At 38.9% G+C, this 18,994-nt stretch overlaps 4 protein-coding genes across 4 annotated transcripts in view; 2 read left to right on the top strand and 2 right to left on the bottom strand.

Moving 5' to 3' along the window:
- The first annotated feature begins 2 nt into the window (after positions 1-2).
- Positions 3-1,529, top strand: LOC134797612 (tRNA-splicing endonuclease subunit Sen2). The gene is made up of 3 exons (XM_063769927.1): positions 3-843; positions 937-1,061; positions 1,332-1,529. Exons 1-3 carry the CDS (start codon positions 24-26, stop codon positions 1,464-1,466), a joined length of 1,080 nt encoding a protein of 359 aa, XP_063625997.1. The 5' UTR covers positions 3-23; the 3' UTR covers positions 1,467-1,529.
- LOC134797614 (COX assembly mitochondrial protein homolog) lies at positions 1,463-2,062 on the bottom strand. Its single transcript, XM_063769929.1, has 2 exons — positions 1,905-2,062; positions 1,463-1,818 (listed from the first exon to the last, which is right to left on the bottom strand). Exons 1-2 carry the CDS (start codon positions 1,960-1,962, stop codon positions 1,520-1,522), a joined length of 357 nt encoding a protein of 118 aa, XP_063625999.1. The 5' UTR covers positions 1,963-2,062; the 3' UTR covers positions 1,463-1,519.
- Positions 2,063-2,341: 279 nt separating this feature from the next.
- LOC134797613 (26S proteasome non-ATPase regulatory subunit 14) lies at positions 2,342-5,884 on the top strand. Its single transcript, XM_063769928.1, has 4 exons — positions 2,342-2,482; positions 2,641-2,841; positions 3,653-3,809; positions 5,114-5,884. The coding sequence occupies exons 2-4, from the start codon at positions 2,664-2,666 to the stop codon at positions 5,712-5,714; spliced, it is 936 nt and encodes a 311-aa protein (XP_063625998.1). The 5' UTR covers positions 2,342-2,482; positions 2,641-2,663; the 3' UTR covers positions 5,715-5,884.
- A 10-nt stretch (positions 5,885-5,894) lies between these two features.
- Positions 5,895-18,994, bottom strand: part of LOC134797615 (uncharacterized) — a 52,581-nt gene continuing 39,481 nt past the window's right edge. Inside the window, exons 14-20 of the mRNA XM_063769930.1 lie at positions 13,490-13,617; positions 12,903-13,000; positions 11,197-11,307; positions 10,569-10,727; positions 9,675-9,766; positions 8,621-8,704; positions 5,895-6,090 (exon numbers count right to left, since the gene is read on the bottom strand). Of these exons, the coding sequence (XP_063626000.1) occupies positions 5,899-6,090; positions 8,621-8,704; positions 9,675-9,766; positions 10,569-10,727; positions 11,197-11,307; positions 12,903-13,000; positions 13,490-13,617 (864 nt within the window). The 3' untranslated portion in view covers positions 5,895-5,898. The remainder of the gene's footprint in view (positions 6,091-8,620; positions 8,705-9,674; positions 9,767-10,568; positions 10,728-11,196; positions 11,308-12,902; positions 13,001-13,489; positions 13,618-18,994) is intronic.

Here is an 18,994-nt window from a genome sequence, read left to right as displayed (position 1 = left end):
GGGAACCGGCCAGTTCTATTGTCATGGCTTCTTTACAAACACAAGACGAATGTCAGAGTAATGACCCAAATAACGTGCTGTCTATTGCAGTGGAATCTGCCCGTTTTCCGGTGGATAGCTCGATGCGGATAGTATTTACTGGATATTACAATGGATTTAATGTCGAGGTGAGATCGCCAGATGAAATGGCTCTGCTGTATCACATGGGGTGTTTTGGCAAGGGCTCAGTTTCGCGCTCCAAGCCAAAAGCAGCTCATAATGCTTATAGCCAAATTATGCGCAAACGGCAGTTTCTCAAACGGAACTATTGGTACAAAAAGTTTGCTGATAACTATGGGAAATCTGTTGTTGACAAATTACTAACAGACATGGATGGGTTGATCAGTAAGATAAAGCATGACAGCCGAAAAATTGGCAATAAAGATGTAATAGACTTAGTGTCTAGCGATGATAGTAACAGTGCTAGTAATGACGCCTTTGACAATGAGCAGGTTCATTTTGATAATTTTGAGCCTCATAGTGACCAAGAATTGGTTGCTATAGTCCCAGACAGTGACACCGAAGAGGGTAATTATATTGAAAATCTGAAACCAAAATGCTGCATAAATAATATAAAGCTTCAAGAAAAGCTAATGCTGAGTTTGCAAGAGGCTTTCTTCCTTTCTTATGGTCTTGGTTGTTTACAAGTTATAGGCAATGGTGATAAGATGCTTACAATAGAGCAATGCTGGAATTTGTTTACAAAAATGGACAAGAAGTTTGTCCCCAAATATGTTGTTTATCACTACTTTAGATCTAAAGGCTACATTGTCAAATCAGGAATCAAATTTGGTGGAGACTATGGTAAATGTGGCTTTTGTATTGTCGTTAAACTTGGAGCAACTGAATTTTCTCATTAATGCCTCATTACATTGTATTTATTTTTGATGGTTTCAGTGTTGTACAGAGAGGGTCCTGGAGTAATGCATTCTGATTACATAGTAGTAGTAAAATGCAAAGAAGACCAATTTGATTTTGTGTCAGTTCTTGGACATGTGAGAATGGCCACTACTACTACAAAGGTATATTAAAGATAATACATATTAACAATAAATGATAGACTATGTACAATATAGTATGTAAAATTGAAAGCCCTTTTCCAGTTTTATGTTGGACATGAGAAATAATCTAAATATTGAGTTACAGAGTGAGGTCTATAAATTTACGTAGTCCTATGTTCTAGGCTCTGATTTAAATATATATTTTATTTTTATTTGCAATAATAAGACAATTATGAATGTGTTTTGCTAACTAGTTTATATTTCTATTTACATTTATTTTCTACTCTTCAGGAAGTATTGATTGCAGAAGTGGATGAGCCCAGTGCATATCCAGAAAATATGCCAGAAGGTTTAAGGGAATACAGTGTGCGGGAAATACATCTTACAAGAAACATTCCAATCATAGTAAATGATGAAATTGATTAAAATGCATTTGGTTTATATTTACACTAAACAGCTATCTTACAAATAAAACATGATTAAGCCCTTCTTATTGACTTTTTGATTCCAGTTTTCCTAAATTCACTCCTTTCTTTTAAATATTCTTCAGTGCATAATGCTCTAAAGCTGTCATTGCGATACCAACTAGAAAGGCAGTCCTTTAGAGTAGCATTTTCTTTCCGGCATTTAACCACCATTAACAAGGATGCCTCTTTACCACATTTCTCAAATTCTGCAACCTCTTTAATGCATTTCTCTGTTTTAGCCTTATCCCTCATTAATTTGGGTATCATGACTTCCAATTCCACTTTTCTCAGGCTGCGATCATCAGGATCACCTAAAGCATAAAACATGTTATAATTTACATAGGTAGGTAGTTTCGTTTTACTATTGGATGAACAGTTTACGTAAACTTGAACTAACCTAAACCATGCGGTCCTTCAGATAATTTTTTAGACAGTACCGTCTTTTCCTCTGTCATTATTACGTAAGTTACAAACTTTCATGTAATTCAGATATCTTGGATGTTGGGCTATTTACTTACTATGAGAATGGGAAGATAGTATTAAAAAACATATGTTGACAATGACACTGACATTAATATGACAGTTGTTTTTTTTATTCGTCCTTCTGGACCTGGACAATATGACAGTTGTTTAGAATGTTCTAAAACGAGTAATCACCAAGAAATTACTCGTTAATATTTACGATAATAATTAATATATAACATGTATATAATTATTTAGAAGGACTTATCTATCCGAAAAAAACATAACAAGATACGATCGATAATGTATTACAAACCACATGCGATCATTGGCGATGTTGGAGAGGCCATTACATTTTTTAATTATTTTTTCTACGGGCAACAGAACAGCTTTACGTGAGCTTGCATTTTCGACGTAAACGAATTGTCATTCACATTCATTCATTTAGAAAATCCACGAACTCACAAAGATTTCTTGAAATATCTTGAGTACAGTCAATGAATCTAGTTTTCTGTGAGTAAAGTGTAGTTTGTAATAGCGAGTTATTATAAAAAATAAACTAAACAAAAGTGTTTTTGTTTGATGTGTGAAACTGTGAACGGCACCCGAGGATGCTCCGGTGCTCCGGTACTCGTTATTCTGCTTTGACTAGTGTTTATTTTGTTTTACAGAAAATACAAGTTATAAGAGCATAATGGACCGTCTTTTACGTCTCGGCGGAGGGATGACGGGGCTGTCGCAGGCGCCCCCGCCTACCGACGCCCCGGTGGTGGACACCGCCGAACAAGTATACATTTCGTCTTTGGCCCTCCTTAAAATGCTGAAACATGGTCGTGCTGGTGTCCCCATGGAGGTCATGGGTCTTATGTTAGGTAAATTTTGCTTTATTTTATTACAAGTTTACAATTGTAGCAACAAACAATCATAACCTAAATTTGGTTTACATGGTACTAATTTGGGCCAACCTTATTTATTCACGCATAAGTTATGTTTTAAGTCTATTTTAACTACTTACGAATTAGATTTAATAGAAAATGTGGTCATTTGTAGATTGATGACATTGCATTATTGAAATACCATGATCACAAAGGATTGTCTTAAAATGTTTTTGATAACTTAAAAGAACCACCTATTATTATGTACCAATTTATAGCCCTTTTATTTCAATTTCATACGCCTACCGACCTTGTCTTTGGTCCCTGCTACTACATTTTTTCCCATTTTCATCTTTAAGGCTGGTAATCCAAGGTCTTTCTTTATTTATACCTTGTTTTGCCGTTCGGAGAGATGTATGGGTTTTTAAAGCTATTTCGACAAGTTTCGTGTTAAAATTTCGTATATCTCTTCTTATGCTTCTTTTCACTAGTCGGTCTAAAATATTGTATAGTTTTCTGTCATGTTTAGTATCTTCCCGGTCCTCAATTAACTTTATTGTGTCTTTAGTGAGTTTGTAATTATTTTTTCTAGTTATTTTACTGCTGGCCGTTTTTATACTGGTTATGATGGTATTGTATTGATTTTCTGCGTCTTTTATCTAAATTTCCCTCGTCGAGTATATCAAAACTATTTTTTAATTCTAAGTTAAAGGAATCATGATTTGATAGCATCCTGCATGATTTGATAGCATACTGTCATATGTATTGTTTATGAATCCTGCTAACAGTGTTGATGTGATATTTCCAGGTGAATTTGTGGATGACTACACAGTTCGCGTGATAGATGTATTTGCGATGCCTCAGACTGGTACGGGTGTGTCAGTAGAGGCTGTAGATCCAGTCTTTCAAGCTAAGATGTTGGACATGCTGAAGCAAACGGGACGCCCGGAAATGGTGGTTGGCTGGTAAGAACTTGTCCCCTCCTGCTACTCCATATTTGGAAAAAGTACCATAATAAATCCATAAACCAACTACTTTCTTGTTAGAGAAACCTTAAAAAAATATTTTTGATCTACACATTAAGTCACATTTTTACACTATGTTCTTGCTGAAAAGAATTGCCTACGTGATATAGATGGTCAAGTAGAAAAATCTTGTCAGTAGAAAAAGGCGCGAAATTCAAATTTTCTATGAGACGATATCCCTTCGCACCTACATATTTCAAATTTGCCGCCGTTTTCTACTGACAAGATCTGTATTAATTATATTAAGAACGGGTCACTCACGTAACCCCAACACGCAACGCGGGTCACGCAAGCTCCTGATGACACTCCTCGGTACAAAATCGCGGACGAGGTGTTCAAAATGATCTTGACGCGACTTTATTGTTAACCCTTTACCAGGCTAAGGGATAAATATTTCCCATATACGGCACTTCAAACATGTGTTCTATTTTCGATGAGTAAGACTGACATTCGATTGTCTTTTGTGAAATGTCAGCCTGGTAAAGGGTTAAGAGAATAAGACCGCGTCATGGTAATTTTGAACACCTCGCCCGCTTAGCAACTTCAGCTGATGACTGTACACTCTACACAAAGAATGACACTAAACCTATAACCTCTAAAGAGTTAACTCATTCACTGCCAGTGACCCATAACATTCTTCTTTTGGTAGATGCTTTTCACTATAAAGTGGAAAAATTACATGTAATACCGGCTTACGAATGTAGTGCGTAATTTGAGCTGGCAGACAGTGTTAAGCAACTTAGGCCAAAAATTTTCTGCACACTTTGCAATACTTAAAGAAAGTGCTTTTTAAATAAAAATCAATATTGTCGAGTAGTGTTCATTCCTACAACATTCCAATAGTTGATGGTCTAATGCAGCGGTCGGCAACCTGCGGCCCGTGGGCCGCATGCGGCTCGTGAAACTGTCACTTGCGGCCTGCGAGCCTCTCTGGCTATGTAATATTGACAAACGACAATGTCTGATAAAGTCATAAATATTAACAAAGTGCGGCCCGCGTCAACTTACTCGTCGTTACCTACGCTACTAAAACTACGCAAAAAAAGGTTGCCGACCGCTGGTCTAATGCAATATTTTAGCATGTGAATGAAAGTAAATAGCTCTTCTTATTAACACATTCACTGCCAAGAACACGTATGTGTGTTCATTTTGTACTGGAAACAGGGAGCCCTGCACTAAAAGTGTTAACCTATAAAAATAGCAATATACCTATTTAAATAAAACATGAACTAATTCCACCCCAGGTACCACTCACATCCTGGATTCGGTTGCTGGCTGTCAGGCGTTGACATCAACACACAGCAGTCATTCGAGGCCCTCTCCGAGCGCGCCGTGGCCGTCGTCGTCGACCCCATCCAGTCCGTCAAAGGCAAAGTCGTCATCGATGCATTCCGTCTCATCAACCCTAACATGATGGTTCTCGGCCAGGAGCCGAGACAGACTACCTCCAACTTGGGACATCTTCAGAAACCCTCAGTACAAGCACTCATCCATGGCCTGAATCGTCATTACTACTCCATCAGCATAAACTACCGTAAGAACGAATTGGAACAGAAAATGCTGCTGAATCTTCACAAAAAGTCCTGGATGGACGGACTCACACTATCAGACTATAAGGAGCACTGTGCGATCAACGAAACCACAGTAACAGACATGTTAGACTTGGCCAAGAATTATAACAAGGCCTTGGAAGATGAGGAAAAGATGACGCCAGAGCAGCTCGCCATCAAGAATGTAGGCAAGCAAGATCCCAAGAGGCATTTAGAAGAGAAAGTAGATGTCCTAATGTCAAACAATATAGTTCAAAATCTAGGAGCGATGCTGGACACCATGGTGTTCAAATGATTGTGGCGTGGGACGTTTTGTACCGTACAGTGTTATTTAAGGCTATAAAGTGGCAAATAAAGGAATCCATTCTCGCAGTACACCGTGTCTCATGTCCACTTGTGTATAATACTTATATATTATTATGTATTAATTTACTTAATTGTATCGCAATAAAACAATTCTTTTTTTTAACACATTAATTTTAATAGAAAATTTGTTGGGGCGCTATCTCCCGACGAATATCTTCCAGTCTTTCTTTCACAGTTGGGTAATAATCGAGATTATTTGCGAAGTCAATGTCAAACATTGGGCTCAATCCCTTCTGTGAGTTGACAATATCTTTAATAATGCTCTTGGCTCTGCGGAATGCTTCCTCGGGATCATCCAAGGCAATCTGCAAGCAAGGTGAGAAGTCAAATTATGGAAATTATAATTTAGTAGACCAATCTAATTGTATGAACCTACCTATCCGATTAAAAAATATAAAAGTAGATCGAAGTATTTTTTGCGAACATGCAATCTAATTTAAACCATAGATTTAAACCTTATATCATAGGAGCCAAGCAAGGCCTATTGACTTCCTTGGAATGACGTGACCCTTCATAATTGTACATGTGTGCTCCGTTCCTAGAGCAAGATTGCCAGTAATTACCATAAAAATATTTTACTACAGCAACATTGCTAGAACTGGCTTTGTCTATACGATTTCTAGGAACAAATCCAATTAATTTTATCAAATATATTTTGATTTCTATTTTATGAAGTAGTCAAAATTATTATTTATTTTTGATATACTGAAATAGATAATAATTTACATTTGTCTATGTTCATAAAATCTATGAAGGGTAGACGTGCCTCTACCCTCCTTGATAAAATTTTAAAAAAATCTTTGTCAATAGGCCTCTTTGATAGGCCTTGATTTGGGTCTGGCCGGTAAGAACATAGACAAGACAAAAGTCTGTAATGTCAATGCTGTCACTAAAGTCATTTAACGCAAAAATATCAGTTTTCATATATAACGATTTATTCAATTGAAATATATTTATTTACCTATTAATTTTAAAAATAAAAACTATGTACGAGCAACATATCTAAATGCGTCTTCGCAGAGACTTAGTTAAATTTAAACCGTTGTAGTAAACCAGAAACAGCGATAATTTTAAGGTAAGTAAGAAATATATTAACCTTTAAATAAAAATGAGCGTACTAATTGCCAAATTCAAATATAATAATTTAATCTTACTATCCCCGTAAGTCCCGCAGACGCTATATCGCGTCCGAAATTATAATCAAAATTCATCTTAGTATTTAGGAAACATTAGTAATTAGGAAATAGGAAGTTAGATTATATTGTTTAATTTGTGACTGTTTTGTTTTAGAGAGTGAATCAGCAGATGGCTTGAGCGTGAGATAATAATATAATCTTGGGCCGTCATATGATTTCTTGGAAAAAGCTCAAAGGGCACGTATCTGCCGCATATCTAGACTAGTTTCCCGGTGACCAAGAACGCTGCGCGGAGCTGTGAAGCAGAAAATGTCCGATAACCGGATAGATGTAATAACAACTTGTAACCATTTGCCATATCAATGTATGTATTCATATGTATTGCTCCTAACATATATACAGTAATCCTAATAGGAATGAAAATATTTATATCTTAATAATACGTAACTTTTTTGTTACCTTTTATATTTGACGAATTTCTAAATATAGTACCTAATCATTATCTTTTAATGTATTTTTTTATTTATTTGTGATAAGCTAATTTAAGAGCCCATCAACGTGCACACTAGCGCCACTGCTTAATCAATCTACGCGTCCAAAGTTAAAACGGCCGTTTTTGTTTAGAGCTAATAGATCGACGAATCCAGCAACATAAAAACTAGTTTGATGTATTCAAAAGGTACTTTAATAAACAATACAGTCCGTAGCGGCCCTTTTGTTTAATACCTGTCGTTAAATTTAAATAATCACGATTATTTAGCAGTGGCGCTAGTGTGCTCGTTGATGGGCTCTTAAAAACCTGACCCCAACAAAAAAGAAAAAAATACAAAAAGAAATTCCCTCGCCGGGATTCGAACCCAGGACCATTAGCTTCCTGAACTGGATTACTGCCAATATCCGCTAGGCTAAACGGGTTGTCAATTCTAATTATAATGGTATCCTACCAGAGCGCTAGTAGTATAAACGAACTTTTGAAAGGGACATTTTTTTGTATGGAGTTATCGTTCTTCTCCTAGTGAGTATTATATTCTTTGGAGCCAAGGTTGATTGAAGTAAATCGATTTATAAATCGTAGTCTACGCGTCAGAAATACCAGGCTGACAGTTCAAAAATGACAATCGAATGTCAGTCTTACTCATTGAAAATAGAACACATCATGTTTTGCTTTTTTGGCTAATGGATATCAGTTTTGAATGCCACGCCTCTCATTGCGGCATAGTCAATTAGGCCATTTTGGCCATTTTTGAACGGCTCTAGCGCCTTAAAAAACAAAAATATCAAAAAAAGCAAAACGGTCCGACACAGATATTGACAATATTAATCTCTGTTGAAAAAAACATTGCTCTATCTTCAAAAACCACGGAGGAAAACGAGGAGTAGGGCAAACCTTGGCTTATCGGTGATACTTGGTAATTCGGTGATACTCCGTTATAATCTTACACAGTTCTCACCATGAGGAAATGCGAGCCATAAAATCGTTGGCAGCTGTCAGTTTTGATGCTTGCAATCGGGTTGGCAGCGATTTCATTGCTTACATTTCAGCATTGTGAGCTCAGCGTAATTTAACAATGCATTATCACCGAATTACCAAGTACTTATCACCGATAAGCCAAGGTTTGCCCTACGTTTGTATGGAGAAATGACCACTCCCGTTGGCTCTTAATAAACATAACTCGCTCTTTATAAATTGTTTACTAACAGTATTATGGAACAATCCCGGACACAGACGGTGTATACCCTCGTAGTCGTCTCTCAAAGTTGCGGAATCGGTCGCCGTGGACGTCTGGAATATAATATGAGCTTCATTATTTTGTCCTGACTACGAATAGTGTCGAGTTTCAGTTCTATCAATAACTACATTAAATACTGCTGGTTTTACTTTGTTTCCGGGAAAATGGAAATTGATATCTTATTTAATTAAAGCGTAGCTTTGCAGCGTCTGTTTAATAGTAGGTATCGACTGCGGAAGTTCGAATAAATATGTGTCACTAGGTTATGAATGCTATGATCCCGATAAACTTCGTTCGTTCGTCTAAACTCTAATTGATTTGAATTTCGATGTTGACTGGAACTTTAGAAAGAATGCCCTGAAGCATTGCGTCACGTCAGCCTGTTGTGATGTAAGGTTTGCTTTTGTGCAATAAAGGTTAAATAATTAAATATAAGCTGGTCAAGCAGATCTTGTCAGTAGAAGAAGGCGGCAAATTTGAATAATGTAGGCGCGAAGGGATATCGTCCCATAGAGTTTTTGAATTTCGCGCCTTTTTTTACTGACAAGATCTGCTTGACCAGCTATATCTACTTAATAGGCTACATTCCTACTAGTCAAATCAGCTTCTTTTTTAGAACTGTCAAAACGAAAATAGAATTTATATGAAAACGAATGTAGTGACGTCACGGTAAACTCACCTACTTTTTATATTTCAATCCGATTTATTAAATACAAATTGAGTTTAAAAATAGCTGCTATCTATGTTTTTCTAATAATTATCTGGTGCTTTATTTCGTGCACGGTTTGAAATAATTTATTTTAAGTACAGGAAACATCCCTATTAACTGCCAAATTACCCGCTGACAAATCTTAACCCCATAACACACTACCGCACAGCACCGGTCACGGTGGTTCGCACCCATAAGTGAGAGCGAGAAAGGTATATTTCTGTGTGGTTCGGTAGTGTGTTACGGCTTTTAGGGGCGACTGATTAATCCCATCGCGATTCTGTTAAATCCTAAGTTAACAGGATACCTATTACCTTATTGTAGTAAGTAAGCTGCTGAAGGATAGAGTCTGGACTGTCTGTTAGTGTTAGCCGACGGGTGGCCATCCGAATGGATGGGCTTGGACCTGCAAATAGAGCCCGCTAAAAATCTACCTAAAGGTTCAGAAGAAGGAAGGTACACATTGACTATTGAAATTTTATATTTAACTTTAATTTTATAGTATTAAATGTGTGTATTGCAATGAATAGTATTTTTCAAACTGGAAGTGTCAGTGCCATCTCCATACAATTTAAGACAAAATGGCAAATGTCGCAGAACTGTATGGAGTATGGAATTGGCATCTATCAGCGTACCCTTCGCCTTCCAGTTGGAAAAATACTATAATAGGTACTCGCAGTTCAACTGGTTCGTATAGTTAAGTAAGTATGTTATGGGCATTTGGGCGCGAGTGGTTCTAATCGAGATGAATCTTGAGCGTTGCGAAGGTTTCAAGGCACGAGGGTTAGGGTGGTATTCGATCCATCTGTCCAATATATTGGTCCAATGTTATTGCGTCTCACCGAGTGAAACACATAATTTTTCACCACACCAACGCGTGTGCATATCATACAAAATCAAACCAAATCATATCTAAATGAACGTTATTAAGCATAAATTTTTCATTTAAAAGTCAATTCTACCAGCCAACAAGGATACCACTCAAATTTTTAAAGGTGTTTTTTTAACATTTTTAGCTATAGGTAAATATGTCTGTATGTTTATGAGTGTGCGCGACACGAACGGCGAATAATGTAGATTAACATTAGGGCTCATTTAAGACGATGCAAGAACTCGCATGCGAATTCAACCGACCGATCAAAACCCACAATGTAATGAAACTCGCATGCGAGTTCTCGCATCGTCTAAATGAGCCCTTAGTCAATAACCTGTTTCACTGATCTCAAGCAGTCCCGTCTCCAATAGAAACGCAAGCCACAGGTCCGCATCTTCTAGATTATCGTAGGTTCCTCTGGTTGGCGAGCCCATGGCCGCTGGTGGACTATCGGCGAAACATTTACTAATGGATATGCCTTTACTGTCCTGATCTGCGAAAAACATACAAAAAATGGGATGATATGCAAGTTCATAGTTTTCACAACTTAGGGAACAAGAGGTCCAGCCGAGAAGCTGAAGAATACTGAGGATGCTTCGTATCCAGCCTAATGGCTCAGCCTCAGCCACGACATTGCGCGACTGGCGACGGCGGCGGCAACCACAAGTTGGAGCGAGATACAGCGATCGGAACTTTCGTTCCCACTTATGGTTGTCGCAGTCGCCAGTCGCGCAACGTCGTGGCCGAGCCGTTAAGAGTAAACGCCACTGCATTCACGGTGCATACCTATTTGTTCCCGCCTGATGTTTACCTAGTATATGTATACGACCTCGAGCTTTTACAGTAATATATAAATACATCGTATTTTTCAGAACGATACGATAGTACCGGAACGGTGCGATTCTAACCTACACCTACTGTGGTGTAGGTAACTTGTTACGGTGTTGTATTTTGGTGCTCACCGTATTTTGGCTTATCTTTTTGGTCACGTTCGGTTTTTGGTTCAATGGCCGCACCAAAGGTATCCGGAAAAGTTACAGATTTTGAAGACTTGGTGCTGTCGTAAGCTATAGCTGTAACATCAACAAAACTATTTTAAATAAATATGTATTGCATGGGTGTCCCGACGTAAAGTGACATAAGTAACAAGAGATAAGTATTTGGTAGGTACTTAGATATTTTATTATACCTATTGTCAAAATAAAATATCGCTTATAAGTGTTTGTTGTGTGTTGTGTCCATATTAGTAGTCGCATGGTATAATAATATACTCCGCCTGGTACTCCATTCCGAGATTCGCGTATGACCTAACTGACACGCGCCTACGTCATCATGCTGTTTACAGGTTCTCAAACTTTGAAATGTGGGAGAATTTTAACCAACGGTGAAAATTATTTTAACGGCATTAATTTTAAGTTATTCATGTAGAAACATAGTAAAATAATAATATAATATAATATAATATTAGGGGACAACTTACACAGATCAGACCTAGCCCCAAACTAAGCAAAGCTTGTACTATGGGTACTAGGCGACGATATACATACTTGTATAGATAAATACATACTTATATACATAGAAAACAACCATGACTCAGGAACAAATATTAGTGTTCATCACACAAATAAATGCCCTTAATGGGATTCGAACCCAGGACCATCGGCTTAGCAGACAGGGTCACTATCCACTAGACCAGACCGGTCGTCAAATAAAACAAATCTAATGTATTAAATTTATCTATACAAGACAAACGTTTAAAAAACTAATTCACAGTTACACATTAATTACCAAGCTTACGACGTGAAAAGTTTGGAAAACACTGCGACTGCTGACACTGAGCGAGAAGGAAATAACAATTAACACGCGTTCGACAAGGATGACGGTCAGGGCATGAAGTTATCTAGATCCGAATTGTCAAATGTGCACAGCGCTATCCTGTGTTGCCAGTAGTATAAACAGAATTACCCGAAAGTCTGAAATTTCTTTCGTGAATCGGAAGATATTGCTAACGAGTAATAAAAAATGACGTGTTATTGTAAAATTTAAGCTAAAATACATATAAATGAAAATTATAAAATTATAAAGAAATGTTTTAACTTATTAACCATAGGTATAATGTACCCATGTAACATGTTATGTTGAAATAAAGTGGCAATGTTATTGTGACGTAGGCCCGTGTCACTCTGGGAATGGAAGACCATGTTTTATTAGACCATGAGTAGTCGTAGGTTTTCAGAATTATGGAGGAACCCTTGTGTTAAAATCGAGAGACGTGCATTTCTCCCGCTATCAATACAGTGAATAGTTACTCTTAGGGATCCCTGCAATTTTAGACCTCTGGGATTGTAAACTTCGATAGGAGTTAAGTAGGTATTTAGTCTTACCTAGTCAGACCAGGCAAGCAGCACTCCAGTTTCCACCATTGTGGTAAGAAAAGTAAAAATAACAACAGCCTTAAGGGGCCCACTGATTAACAGTCCGCCGGACGGTATCGGCCTGTCAGTTGTTAGGAACCCGGGGGACTGTTAATCAGTGGGCCCCTTTATTAAGCAAACTGTGGGACTTAGTAAATTTGTGTAATAATGTCCTATAATACCTATTTATTTATGTATTTTACCTACTTACCTACCTACAGACTTACGAAAAAAAAGCTAGTAATGATTATTACTTATTTGCCGTGATCCCGATCTAGTGCCACATCCAGGATCGGTTTTTCTGCGCCCAGATGTTGTTTTCGGTTGATCACCTTCCTTCTTTCTGCTACCGCTGTACCATAAAATAAGTAGGGTTAATACTTACTTTGGAAATAAAAGCAAAACTATGTAAGTACCTACTAGGATTTAAATCTTAACAGGCAGGAAATGTTTCTTATAAGTCAGTATCAGAAAAAAAGAGGAATTACAGAGGTTTGTGAGAGTCGACTCGAGTTCGCTACCAGCCAGATACCTACCAGCCGCAATGAGTTTGACATTTTTTAGTTTTTTGCTGGTAAAGTTAAATAAGGAGTAAGGAGGTACTTCTAGTTGTATCTTCCGCTCGCTGTACGTAGGGTTGCCAGATCAAAAGGCACTATTATCGGGAAAAAATACTTAAGTCGGGAAAAAAAAACATTCAAATTAAAGTACCTAATTGCATTAAAAGCAACGATATTTTACATTATTGCACCGGCGCGGCGGCCGGGCAAACGCGCTCTCGGCCCTCACCCCTCTATCGGCCCTCACCTATCGCGCTTTTGGAATAAATGAATAATGTTACTTCTTTCGTTCGTCGCATGACATGTTCATAGCTGCTGAGGAATCCTGTGAACGCTTGTAAATAGAGTAAAGGCTGGCGTCCATCTCCTGACTGTGATTTCGCTCCTTGCGGTACACTGATGTATCGCTCTGCAATTACAACAAGGGGAGCCGCTGAATGCTAATTGTACGTATTGTATACCTAGATCGTGTCATTTTCGAAGACGCGTGCCTTGACACGTATTGTCATGTTATTAAAGGTTAGATTTGACAAATCTGCCTGTCATCGTGGATGACACGAATTGTATTGCGCTCTTCCTGCGGGCTCAGCACGGTTCCATTTTTATCGACTATCGATGTGTCGGAAGCCAGTGTTGCTCGAAGACTATCACTATGCGCGTCCCTTTCGCACTTACATACTTGTTAGAACGTGACAGGCATGGTGACAAGGGATAAAAACGCGACCGTGCTAAGCCGCCTGGACTTCAAATCATAAGCAACCCCCCATACACTTTTACCCCATCCCTCCCATCCCTCCATATACTTTTGATTTGGGTGGTTTTAGGAAAACGGTGAATTCCCATTTCTGGACAATCCGGGATGAAACATGAAAGATTGAGCGGGTAACTTGAAAGACGAAACTTAAAACTGGGCAACAGCCAGGCATACCAATTGGTGGATAGAAAAGGCGTGAAGCTCAAAATCGTTAACATCAATTTTGCCCATATTTTGCCACATTTTTTCTATTGATAAATCGTTTTGCCCGAATATATTTACGCTAAAATAGTAAGGCAAGTGGGAACACTAACTAATTTAATCTGCCATTAGAGATGTCGTGGCCAGATCATACGGTTTGATCATTTCATGAAATGCCATTTTAGAATTGATCACTTCGTGATATGGTTAGGTTAGATTTGACTTTTCGTGATGTAGCCAACTAATTATTTTATGAAATGATTGCCACATAATGATGAATTGTAAGATCTGGCCACGGCAGAGACAACTATAGGTACGAATAGTAGCCAAGACGGGCAATTGAAGCTCCCGCGCCGGAGGAGTAATCCGGCCCTAGGGATTTGTCGCCAATAAGCTGGCCCTACTACTTATTTGTTCGGTCGGTATAACCGTCTGTGTTTGAAATTTCGTTCAATACGTATAAATTGTTCTTCGTAACATTATTATTTGTTAGCGATAAGTAGGTACCTATACCTACTTAATAACGTTATGATTGTTATGAATGAACGCGCTGCTGTCGATGCCGCGCTGTAAATCTAAACGTACAACCACAACGTAGGTATGGTTTTGTCGCACTGGCAGTAGCGTGAACTAATCTAGCCGTGGGCGAAGTCGCATCTACGAGGCGCGAGGCCTCGCCCACTTCGCCCACGCCTAGCTACGCCACTGATAATTTGTATGGTGTACCGAACTTTTTGAATACTTTGGATGCTGCCTACTATATGTGACGTCCCACGGGTAAAGGTACCTTATGGCGGTTGACGCTTACGCTATTATTAACGTAGCTCAAATACTATTGCGGTGCTCGGCGACGTAAGCGCCAGCCGTCATAAGGTACCTTTTCCGTAGAACGTCACATATGACGCTGACTGTACAGCGAGCTGCAAAACTGCATTCCTACTATAGAGTGGAATTAACTCCATTCATAAAGAGGGTACAAGTGCATTGCTACCGCATACTTTTGGCTTCGTATTTTACAAGAGAGCCTATGTGAGAGGTGTCTTCGTAAATTCTACATAAAGTGTAGCTTATATCGTCGGGTGACAAGCAAAACTCACTAAGTACTATCAAAAAATTAAAGTAACAATGCACTTTATTACACTTGTAACACGGTTTATTGTCCAATAATTTCAATGATGTTACTTAGTGACTTTTGCTTAATTGTCACCCGACGAGAGGTCATTTCTTCGGTGAACCAGTATTCCGTGGGTTAGCCATTGGAATACAAATCGTTGGCCTACCAAGAAGCCACAAGGAGAGTCCCGGCCGTCTGTTTAAGCCTTATTAATAGGAACACTTGTTTCCTATATTACTCGGGTTAGGTTAGGCCCACTTGTTTGTTAGGATGCTCTTTAGAGTAGGTATACGGTTGAAAGTATTAATTTATGGCCCAACTTGTAACAATATTAATACAGGATATTGATATTTGTTAACAAGGTTTTTTCTTTCAAATAAATATTATTCTTATTATTTTATCTTATTCTTATACTTATTCTACATAACATATTTAGGTACTTTATTATTTAACTTTCAAGAGTTAAATTCGTACCTGGGTAAAATGAGAAACGTCTTTAAGTGCAGTTTAATGTCGTCTTTAGTTCCTTTGCATATTCATACTAACATTAATATTATGAAAACTACGGTTAGTCTAGACGTCTGGAGCTTGTCTGAAAGGATGCCCTTTTTAGTTGGCGGTGAAAGGATTCAATAAGGAAATGAAAAACGGCCGGGCCTGGCCGATGACAAGGGAGCATGGCATAGACTACTTCTTATGGAACCCGTACACGTCAAGCTCAAGTTTATAAAATATCTGAGAGACCTTGCTTTGCCCGGAAAACATATAAAAACTCAAAAATGCGCGTTTTTCCTGAGGTAACACCCGGGGGTTTATTTCATCGAAATCGTTGGAGCCGTTTCCAAGATCCCCGAAATATATATATACAAGACTTGCTCGTTTAACGCATTCACTGCCACCTTCTTTTCCTGGACATTCACCAGGTGCCGCACTTTGCTGTGTGCCCCAAACAGATATGTGAGTTCAACAGACTATTACCCAGTGCCCCCGACGCACATATGAAAATGAAATTAATGAAAAATGATTTATTGGTTACACAATAATACATTTTAACTAGAACTAAAACAAGAACCTTCTTTTAAGTAAACAAATACTTGTGCCAGAAGGCTCCGCTCTTCCATTAGTTACAAAGATTTACCATAATTCTCTAAGTCTTAATCTTATACTTAATATAAGGTATCATACTTTAAATTAAAAACTTAATCAAATTTTAATACAATTTACCATGCATTTTGACAAATTTCTGTTTAATACTAGACGGGCCCGCAGCTCCGCTCGCGTAAATGAAATAACGAGTTTGTCTTATGTTTAGTTAAATACCGATATTATTATGTATTGAACCCTGCCAGGGTTTATAACTGTGATAGGGACTTCTTATTTGTAACCGATATTTGGATTACTTAATTCGCAAATTTCTCAAAAAATGATGTGATTTGATAAAAGGCAAGATTGTATTTTTTCATCTACGTAGGTATTTATTTCAAACTTGTTTCAACATAAAATTATGGGGTTGCATTTGAATTACGCATTATAGGGAGGGGGGAGGGAGTAGGAACCACCCCGAACCCATACCCAAAGTTAGGAAATCAATAGTTACCACGAAAATATTTTTTTTATTTTTTGAGGTTATGTTCAAAAAAATAATACGAAAGGGTAACCAATTTGGACTTAGAAAATTTCGTATACATATTTTTGAGCACTTTGACCGTATACATGTTTTTGAGCACTTTGTCCGTATACATGTTTTTGACCACTGTATTTCTTTTTAGACAGCGACTCGGGTGTGTTGTAGATATGAGCGCCGCGCCGGCGCGCCGCCGCCGCCGACAAAACTTTCGCGCCGCCGCCGCCGACGCTGCGATATCGGCGTGGAATCGGCGTGACCTTGTTAGATACTACTACTTTCAGAATCAGATAATATATATTATATCTAGTTTAGATCTTTAACGGGGCCAGTCTGAATAGCTTATAGACATTCAAAAGGTATTTTAGGTCCATATAATTCAAAAATATTGATGGTAATTCAAACTTTTCTGTTTGGTAACCGCGCTTCTAGTGTTAGTGCAACGAAATGACTAATTTTGCCAGCTGGCTAGCTCATCCGCCGCCGCCGCTAATTTAACCATTGCAAGCATGGTTGAATGTCTTAAAAGGGGTAAAAGGGAGTTAATTTCAGATATTAAGTGCTTTCACGCCCAAAGGTGGCCGTTGGCTTCGCACGGAAGGCATCGGAAACGGAATCTAGTCTCATTTAAGCTTGGCCATTGTTCAAATTTCAAGCTTTGCTCTCTCGCAGCCCAATCTTTGGCCTCACATCGCTCGCATAGAAGTAAGCCGCTATCTGAACCTCCAAGTTTTCCTCGCTTTTAAAATGCTTGGTCATTGGTTCTTCTCCGATCTTAGCTCCACTGCAGCACGGCCTTTGGCCTCGCACAAATGCACCTGCAGGAAAGCTCCAGGTGTTTAATACTATGGCCTCGGTCTTTATCGGCCTTCGGACTTGCTTACACTGGACCAATAGTTCAATTCCAAGCTCTGCTCTCTTGCAGCTTGGCCTTCGGCCTCGCACAGAAGCGCGCCGTAGTCGGCGCTCCGCGCATTCGGCCGTCAGCCAAGCTCACACTTGGCGTTCGATTCTAAGCTGTAAGCTTACCTGCAGCTCAGCTTCTAGCCTCGCATGGGAAGGCGTCGGAATCAGGTCTTCGGTGTTAGGTGCTCGGCCTTGGGCCTCACTTTTTGACATAAATCGGTTTGACATAAATCGGTAGTATTGGGTCGATATTGGTTAATGACGGAGCTTGATTTTCCTCACTTCGAATCGGCTCTTTGGACTGTCGACCAGACGTTTCCCTGATACAGTCAATCCGCTACTTTTTACTTAGCACAAAAGATAAGGGCCACGCAAAGATCTTCCGACCAGGTCCTCGCCAAGATTAAGACCGCCTCTGATGCTGCGCGATATCGTTTATACTATATAAAAAAAAATCGTACCTTTATTCAATCAATTTTGATTGAAATTGAAAAATGCACTTATTTTATAACTTTCTTACAGCAAAAACATGTATTATCGGTAAAATTTTGGTTTGAATTCTTTTTGCATTAATCAAAGGTGTTTCAAGGCCACGCCGCCGATTCGCCGCCGCCGCCGACCGATTTTGACCGGCGCGCCGCCGCCGGCTAAATGCCTATCGGCGCTCATATCTAGTGTGTTGTGAACGCAAGATACCTAACACTCCTCCTCGCTTCGCTCGTCGTCGTACCTAACGGTGACTCTGGCACTGTATTTCGTTCCGTCACTTCCGTCACACGTAATTTCAAACACTTATAAAAAAAAAACTACGCGTCTCCTAGACACAAATCGGGTGTCGTTTGAAAGGGGTCACCAACCCCTATAAAATGCCACCCTTCCCCCCGCCCCTCGCTATAATGCGTGATTCAAATGCTAACCCAAAATTATTATTTATTTTTATAAGCCCAATTGCAAAAACCTTCATTAGATTAATTTCCGCCTTAAGACGAATATGTACGACCACCGCCCATAAATCGCATTTTCATACAAACGTAAATAGTCCCCATTTCCCTGTCTGGATATTGACATTACTTACGACGGCTACGGTGACGCAACGACCGAAAATGAGTCCTGGCTTCCGACACCAGATCACGCCATGTTTCCCGGTCTTGCGATAGCTCTCGCCAGTCGCCATGGCCGAGGTTGAG

Source organism: Cydia splendana, chromosome 15 (assembly GCF_910591565.1).
Source record: "Cydia splendana chromosome 15, ilCydSple1.2, whole genome shotgun sequence".
Taxonomy (NCBI): Eukaryota; Metazoa; Arthropoda; class Insecta; order Lepidoptera; family Tortricidae; genus Cydia; species Cydia splendana.
The sequence above is the reverse complement of the archived record's forward strand: the minus strand, read 5'-3'. Positions and strand labels throughout refer to the sequence as shown.

What these genes read in the sequence shown, in the direction of transcription:
- LOC134797612 (XM_063769927.1), top strand. Translation starts at nt 24, where the DNA reads ATGGCTTCTTTACAAACACAAGACGAATGTCAGAGTAATGACCCAAAT. An exon ending in CAAATTTGGTGGAGACTATG is followed by an intron (nt 844 to 936) that starts GTAAATGTGGCT and finishes TGATGGTTTCAG; the next exon opens with TGTTGTACAGAGAGGGTCCT. An exon ending in TGGCCACTACTACTACAAAG is followed by an intron (nt 1,062 to 1,331) that starts GTATATTAAAGA and finishes TCTACTCTTCAG; the next exon opens with GAAGTATTGATTGCAGAAGT.
- LOC134797613 (XM_063769928.1), top strand. Translation starts at nt 2,664, where the DNA reads ATGGACCGTCTTTTACGTCTCGGCGGAGGGATGACGGGGCTGTCGCAG. An exon ending in GGTCATGGGTCTTATGTTAG is followed by an intron (nt 2,842 to 3,652) that starts GTAAATTTTGCT and finishes TGATATTTCCAG; the next exon opens with GTGAATTTGTGGATGACTAC. An exon ending in CCGGAAATGGTGGTTGGCTG is followed by an intron (nt 3,810 to 5,113) that starts GTAAGAACTTGT and finishes ATTCCACCCCAG; the next exon opens with GTACCACTCACATCCTGGAT.
- LOC134797614 (XM_063769929.1), bottom strand. Translation starts at nt 1,962, where the DNA reads ATGACAGAGGAAAAGACGGTACTGTCTAAAAAATTATCTGAAGGACCG. An exon ending in TGAAGGACCGCATGGTTTAG is followed by an intron (nt 1,819 to 1,904) that starts GTTAGTTCAAGT and finishes TTTATGCTTTAG; the next exon opens with GTGATCCTGATGATCGCAGC.